The sequence below is a fragment of the Rutidosis leptorrhynchoides genome, chromosome 1 (assembly GCF_046630445.1).
Source record: "Rutidosis leptorrhynchoides isolate AG116_Rl617_1_P2 chromosome 1, CSIRO_AGI_Rlap_v1, whole genome shotgun sequence".
In the NCBI taxonomy this organism is placed as follows: Eukaryota; Viridiplantae; Streptophyta; class Magnoliopsida; order Asterales; family Asteraceae; genus Rutidosis; species Rutidosis leptorrhynchoides.
This window is the reverse complement of record NC_092333.1, coordinates 186,704,854-186,713,177: the sequence shown is the minus strand read 5'-3', so window position 1 is coordinate 186,713,177 and position 8,324 is coordinate 186,704,854. Positions and strand designations below refer to the sequence as shown.

The 8,324-nt window shown below is 36.0% G+C and overlaps 1 protein-coding gene across 1 annotated transcript; it reads left to right on the top strand.

Moving 5' to 3' along the window:
• The first annotated feature begins 6,811 nt into the window (after positions 1 to 6,811).
• LOC139892948 (uncharacterized) lies at positions 6,812 to 7,213 on the top strand. Its single transcript, XM_071876082.1, has one exon. It carries the CDS (start codon positions 6,812 to 6,814, stop codon positions 7,211 to 7,213), a length of 402 nt encoding a protein of 133 aa, XP_071732183.1.
• Positions 7,214 to 8,324: the final 1,111 nt, after the last annotated feature.

Here is an 8,324-nt window from a genome sequence, read left to right as displayed (position 1 = left end):
GTTTCCGGATGATCAAGTTATGGCCAATTGAAATTAACGTTATGTTTTTGTGTGTAATCGGAAATCTGGGTTTGATAGACTACGAATTGGCTTATGAAACTTATACCACTGGAAATATAATTTAAAAACACTCAAGTTACACTAGGATATCATGTCGTTTGCTTATGTATAACTCGAGATATGCTTGATTTAGTGTAAAAGTGGAATTATACAGCACTTGCGTGAAAGCAGCCTTGTCTGATAAAATGTGTTAACTTCTGTGTTTAAACCTTTGCATATTTGAAAATTACACAAAAATTAATTCACCTTTCATGTAGATATCATAGTCTAATTATAACTAGATCTTCGGATAACTGCGTGTGAATGTGATTAGCTAAACTAGAATCGAATCTGCAACTTGCTCTCTGTGTTATACTATGTGGTTTGAGTTTATTGCAATAGCATGTATGCTTCTGGAATATGAATCTTTATATGTTATGTGGTATATTCTCAGTTTATTGCAACCTCCAAAACCTTATGAATTGGGCACACTAGTGCCATACTTTCTGTAACTTCTGAATTGAGCTGAAAACTGAACATTCAACTTACACGAATAAACTGTACAAATTGGCTACACAAAAATTGCTCAACTTTTGAAATGTGTTAGTCTGGCTTGTCCTTGAACTATGGAAACTGACCTTGTGTCAATTGCATGTTCCTAGCTCCATTTATAGCCAAAACGAAATCAGTGCGCGGTCAGAAACTGACTTGATAAACTACAAATGTACCCCTTCTGATTCCTGACTTTTAATTATCGTATGAGACCCTGGCTGGACTTTTTGGAATTAATTTTGAGTATACTTATGATCTAGAGTTTGCCATATTTACTTAAATTTTTTACTATGAGACAACATACTAAGTTTGCTACATGTACATGAACATTGTGCACAACGATAAACTGAAATTGTGAAATTAACCATTTATGATCCAAAACGTGTTGTTTGACTTAGGTTTGACATGTTGACCAACATTTGACATGAACCTACTGATGTTGGCTTTAGTTGACTACTTTGACCAAGTTTGACTTTCGGTTTGACTTCGGTTGACTTTGTTTGACTTGCATGAACTAGTTGATTGTATGTTGACTTTTACTTTGAAACGCGTCGAGTCGAGCAATAAGACAACTTATACTATGAAACCACATTTGTTTAAGACATAATTAATGACCAACTTAAATACGTATACTTAGGTTGCATTACTCGGCTATAATTCGTACAAGTTTTTGTCTGTCATCTGAGCTTATTCAAAGGTGAGTCTACAGTCCCGCTTTTTATATGTTTTCAGGGATGAGAATGCACGCTGTTATACTTACATTATCAAATGCTTTTTGTATTGACACGAGTACTATATATGCATATTAAGTTTGTTCACAAAGCCTCTAGTTTGAATACTTTTAATACCATCGGTGTAAGCACAATTTAGATGGACAGATCCGTTAGGTTGACAACCTTACTCTACAATATTAACCATGGTGCATTTACTTTGAACATTAGATACACTCGAACAAATGTCTAACATTTTATGAGGTAAAGGCGGGTATAGTGGTTTCTATACTCGGGTCATTGCTAGTATTCAGGTGCTCATAGATTATGCAAACGTTTTGCAACTTGGAGTTGTACTTGTAAAATCTCATGGTCAAGGGACTTAAACTATTTTCTGATAACTGTTTTTCAGATACCGTTACATTATTTTAAACCTGTAGATTCACCAACATTATTGTTGACCTATTTTTGCGTGTTTTATTCTCAGGTCCTTAAGAGGTAGACTTCCGTTTTGTTTGCTGCATGGTCTGGCCTTGGAGTCAGCATACTTTTAAAGAACATTATTTACTTTCGCATTTGAAACTTTTAAAACAATTTAAATACTGTTGGCTTGTGGTTACGATCACAACAGTATTTCTATTTTGGGATTATTGACTTATGTTTTGAAAGTCAACTTTAATAAAATTAAATGTGATTGCTTTAAACGTCTCATATAGAGGGCGTAACTGTTAACTATGGGACCTAGATTAACACGCCGTCAGATGGAAATTTTGCGGGGTGTTATAGCTATAGACCTATCTAAAAATCAAATATTACACTCTAGGACTAAACACATAGACATTAGGCACCACTTTTTATGTAAGGGAATATTGTGATTGATAAGGTAGACTCCACCGAAAATATTGCTGAAATCTTTACTAAACCTTTGAAAAAGGAGACCTTCACTCTACTTAGGAATGGGTTGAGTATGATGAAACTTGTGCTTTAAATAAGCAACTGAAGATGTGTGGTCGAACCACGGTCGACCATGGGGTCAACCGCACAACGGCTGATGACTGTTTTGTCCTTTTCCTCACCATCTTTATTATCTAAACCACCTTTTTACCAACCCCCACTCCTTTCTTAAACCCCAACCACTAGATTCCAGACATTCATTATCTCCCTTCTCTCTAACATCTAGTGGTCCTCAAATTGTAAGCTTCCAAATTTTGTTTATTTTGCTTACTTTAAAATTTTCTCATGTAATCCTCAATCACTTGCATAATCTCACATGAGAATAATTTTTTGTGTCTTTCATAACTAATAGGAACACTTGTTTTGATGTATAACCTATCAATTGTGTGAAAAATTAACTTATACAAGTTTCAATTCATAGAGTGCAAAGTAGGAACTTTTTCTTGCATAATCCACACAAGTTGATTTTCTTTTCAAACCATTCATGAACACACAAATGTTTGACCTAGATCTTATGATAATTATCAATCTCATGATACTTATCAAGCAATGGTAAACAAAAATTGAAATGATGAACCTTGTCTAACTTTTCAAAATGGCACACCTTACTTTTTTTTTTAGAAAATGTGTCTAGACAAGAATTAATCGACATATATCCATCATATAGGTTTTCAAAATCATGTTATCAACATCCATTTTGCTAAAATACTTATGTTCCTAGGAAATGACTAACACATGAGGGCAATGTGCGGCGTATCACCAACGACAAATGGAAACTCGACCACCTCATGAAGAAAGAGTTGTTCACTATGATTAATTTCCAAACCTCCACAAAACATTCACTCAAAAAGAATGTTTTCATTCTTAAATCTAGATGAGGTTATCTACCCACCTTTTATTCGATAATTTTACGCCAACTTTGAACTTGTCTACACTAATCAAGTTAAATTTAAACTCGGTAGAGAGTTTCACACTCGGCCTATTTCATACTTTGCTTCGGTCATGATAATTCCCTCACAAGGTCGTGATTTCTACACCCCTCGAACCGACCTTAGATCCTTGCACCTAACTTATCCCGTACAAGAAGTACTCTCTACCATCACTCATTCGAAAGCACCTCAAAGTCTCAATAGTCGCATTCGTATTCAAGATTCCAAGATCTGACATGATCTTCAACTCCTTCTAGCCGTCATCCGACACAATATCTTTTGTAGGGAGAATTCGGTTTATCATCTCTCGTGAACCGAGGTAGCCATCCTATGGTCCTTTCTTTCAAACGAGGCCATAAACCTATCCTTTATTGTAACTCAACGAATGAAAACTCTTCGAAATCTTCCTAATCGTCCGCTTCATTATTTCATTCACCTAAATCACATCTTCCGCCACCTAGGGATGATAACTCCTCTAGAGATTCCTCGCTCGGTGTCAACCACTCCACTTACCTTTTGGATCGCCACTCCTATCACTATCCTCACTATCCTCTCTTCCGACTCTGAGGACTCTGATATCTCGGACGCCGTCAGCACCAATGCTAATTATCTTTAAAAATGTTAGTTAGAATTGTCTTAAGGGCGAGTTGTTATGTTAAATCTAGTTCATGATTAAGACTTATGCTTGAGATGTGTAATGCATTATTATTATGATTTATGTGTACTAATGATCTTTTCTATGAGTTTTATATTGCACATTTCAAGGGGGAGCTATATCATCAACCGCTACGTACTATTCAAGGGGGAGCAATACTCTAGGGTGCGCTTAGTTCTAGATGGAGCTAACATTTATGCTTCAACAAAAGGGGGAGAAAGTGTATGTTAAGTGATGTTAACACATGTGTTGTATTATATACTTAAGCATACTTACATAGGTTTGTCATCATCAAAAAGGGGGAGAATGTTGATTAGTAATCCAATATTAATATTCAAATGTTAAACACTTTGTTTTGATGATGACACCAAGTCTTGTGTACTTACACCAAGGTATAGAACAACACACGTTCATAAGCCAACACTATCTCTAGCAAACGACCAATACCCAAAACCGATAAGTTAAAAGAGTCATTTGAAAACACACTAAGGGAGCACGGTCGGTCCACGGTTGACCGTAGGCTAGACCGTGGATACCCTGTACCTTTGTTCTTCTAAACAAGGTACACGGTCGACTCCACGGTCAGTTGTGGGTCGATTGCAGAAACCACTGTCCAATTTTTGATCGAAAAATGTTTGAATACTTCGGGGCATCTATAATTTACAAAACTTATTTAAACATACTTAGAATAGTTGCCTTCTTCATATTCAAATGAGTTTTGGTCATTAAAGGACTAATCATGGTTAATCACACTTTAGACACCTTAATGACACTTTTAGCTTATGATAAATGTTAAACATTCAAGTATGGCTAAAAGTTCTTTTCCAAAGTATATTTTTATAAATCTAATTAAAAATTGTAAAACTTAAAGATGGTCATTAAATCTCAATTAAAGAGATGCTCTACACTTGATTAACCATTAAGCACTAATTATGCGTTTAATAAGAGTTTAGTCTAAACTCCCAAAAGTCTTCACATAAAAACAAGGTAGTCTAAATTAGAAGCTTGCATGTAACTAATAAGAGCACATACTTGCAAAACTAGTAGTGACAAAAGAGTTGAAGACTTGTGACTTGAAGTTTGGAAGCATATGGTTGTCATGTGATCAAAATTCTGCATGTGCCTTAAAAGGAAATCAATGACACCCTTCTAGTACAAAGTGACTTACCCCTTTCAAGCAAGGTCAACTTCAAAGAATGCCTCTAAAACAAAAGGGGTAATGCAGGTCTTTTCAGATGTTTTTGGCATCTAATTGTAGCCATATAATAAGGGAAAAAGCCAAAATAAAATATCTCAAACGGCTACAAAATTCAGAGAATAGGGTTGCAGACCGTGGGGTAAGCCGCAGTTATTCGGGTTTGAATTTCTCTTTCTTATAAAAGCCAAACCTTGGAGCACTTGAAAACTCACCTCTTGCACATACATTTCAATATATTTACTGATATCATTCAAATTTCATTGTAATCAATTTAGAGTGATTTAAGTAAGAGTGTGTGTAAACTTAGCTGTGAGTTTACTTGTAAATTATCTTCTTATAGGGATCTAGAATATAAGTGAGGCTTCACTTAGTGATAGCATTAAGATCTTGTGGTAAGAGCATTTAGTGATTGTAAATTCTTCAACGGGATGTAAGAGTTCATAAGTTGCAGCTTATCAAGGAGCTAGTGTTGTATCCGGACACTCCACCGAGTTTGGGGCATCATAGTGAAACTAACTCTCAATTCGTTAGAATTGAGGAGTGGATTAAGGAAGATTAGTTAACATCTTCATGAACCACTATAAATCTCTGTGTTTGTTCTCTTATCCTTTATCTACTTATTTATTATACTTGTGAACAAACTATTCAAATCACACTATAGTAATCTCACGTAAGATTATTACCACGCACTTTATATAATTGCTTCCAAAACTTAAATCGGAAATTGCTTCCATCTCCGATAGAATTAGAAGCAGCCACCTACACCTTTGAACTCGCAGAATTTTTATGAACCTGAGAGTACGAATTTTGCCGGCAAGAGCCCCGAAACGCGTTGCCACGCGCCGCCTACTCAGGTCGCCGAATTTTTATTCCCGGTTACTTTTTCTTTTTTCGCAGGTAACTAAACTAAACGGGTCTACTAGCAAGAGCTTTTAGTAAACAAGAAACTTCGCCAATTCCTCCGCTTGCTGCCTTGGTGCTGCCGGAAATCGCTACTGCCGAAAACCTCCATTGCCGGAGAATCCTTGTCTATACAAGGCTTTGTTTGTTTCTCTGATCCTTTTTCCTTAAGCCCTACTTGTTTTAATTAGTCTTTTGCTGTATTGTTTACTAATTTTTTTTAGCTTTACTTGGCTGTGGTTATTAATATCCCTAACTATTATTAGCTTACTACTGTATTACTAATTACTAATTTGCGTGCTTTTTTTTCCATATTTTTTAGTCTATTTCCTTATGTGCCTTATTTGCTTTACTTTCATAGTGCTATATTATTTATTATTGTCATAGGGTTTTATGATTTTTACTAATTAGTCCTTTTCCTTTGTGTTATCTGTAGACTTTTTTATCAGTATTGAATTTTTACCTAGAGTCTTTTTTTTATATCGGAACTGTTATTACTAGTTGCATTTTCTCCGGTCTTTTTTCGCTCGTTTCATAGGGAGAGATAGACTCAAGTCATTCTCATGGTTACTTGAGGTCATGTTCTTCGAGCTCTGGGGCGGGCAGGTTTGTAGGATTTAGAAGCGGCAATAGGGTAGCGAAGCCGGTTAGGATTAGAGCAGGTGGTTGGAATGTGGGTACTTTGACCGGCAAACGTTATGAACTAGTGGAGACTTTACGTAAATGTAAAGTGGACATTTTGTGTATCCAAGAGACTAGGTGGACGGGTCAAGGGGCGGTTAAGATCCAGGACTACAAGCTGTGGTTCTCGGTATCGTGAGCAGCTAGAAACGGTGTTGGAATTTTAATTGGCCCACCCTATAACGAGAATGTCATGGATGTGAGTATACGGGGTGATAGGATTATGTCGGTTAGGTTAGTAATCCAAGAGGTGACCTACACAGTCATTAGCGCTTACGCCCCCCATGCGGGCCTTGGCGCAGCTGAAAAGAGACACTTCTGGGAATCGTTAGACGAGGTAGTGAGGATGTGCCCTCCAGACCATCGATTACTCATTGGGGGGGATCTAAATGGTCATATAGGAACGAATGCTGAGGGTTATCAGGGTGCCCATGGGGGCTTTGGGTACGGAGTAAGAAATGAGGAAGGGCTCTCTATTCTCGATTTTGTTGTTGCTCACGATTTGGTTGTTGCAAATTTGTTCTTCAAGAAGACGAATGCTCAGCTAGCAACTTTTCATAGCGGGGGTCATTGTACCCAGATTGACTATTTGTGAAATGTCCCGTTCATATTGATTATAAACGTTCCATATTAATTGATTTCGTTGCGAGGTTTTGACCTCTATATGAGACGTTTTTCAAAGACTGCATTCATTTTTAAAACAACAATAACCTTTATTTTATCAATAAAGGTTTCAAAAGCATTACGTAGATTATCAAATAATGATAATCTAAATAATACTGTTTACACACGATCATTACATAATGGTTTACAATAGAAATATATTACATCGACATATGTTTCTTGAATGCAGTTTTTACACAATATCATACAAACTTAGACTCCAAATCTTGTTCTTATTTTAGTATGCAACAGCGGAAGCTCTTAGTATTCACCTGAGAATAAACATACTTTAAACGTCAACAAAAATGTTGGTGAGTTATAGGTTTAACCTATATATATCAAATCGTAACAATAGACCACAAGATTTCATATTTCAATACACATCCCATACATAGAGATAAAAATCATTCATATGATGAACACCTGGTAACCGACATTAACAAGATTCATATATAAGAATATCCCCATCATTCCGGGACACCCTTCGGATATGATATAAATTTCGAAGTACTAAAGCATCCAGTACTTTGGATGGGGTTTGTTAGGCCCAATAGATCTATCTTTAGGATTCACGTCAATTAGGGTGTCTGTTCCCTAATTCTTAGATTACCAGACTTAATAAAAAGGGGCATATTCGATTTCGATAATTCAACCATAGAATGTAGTTTCACGTACTTGTGTCTATTTTGTAAATCATTTATAAAACCTGCATGTATTCTCATCCCAAAAATATTAGATTTTAAAAGTGGGACTATAACTCACTTTCACAGATATTTCCTTCCTCGGAAATAAGACTTGGCCACGGATCGATTCACGAACCTATACAAATATGTACATATATATCAAAGTATGATCAAAATATAATTACAACCATTTTTATTATGTTTTAAAGATTTGAGTGTATTAAGTCAGTTGTCCTCGTTAGTAACCTACAACTAGTTGTCCACAGTTAGATGTACAGAAATAAATCGATATATATTATCTTGAATCAATCCACGACCCAGTGTATACACGTCTCGGGCTAGATCACAACTCAAAGTATA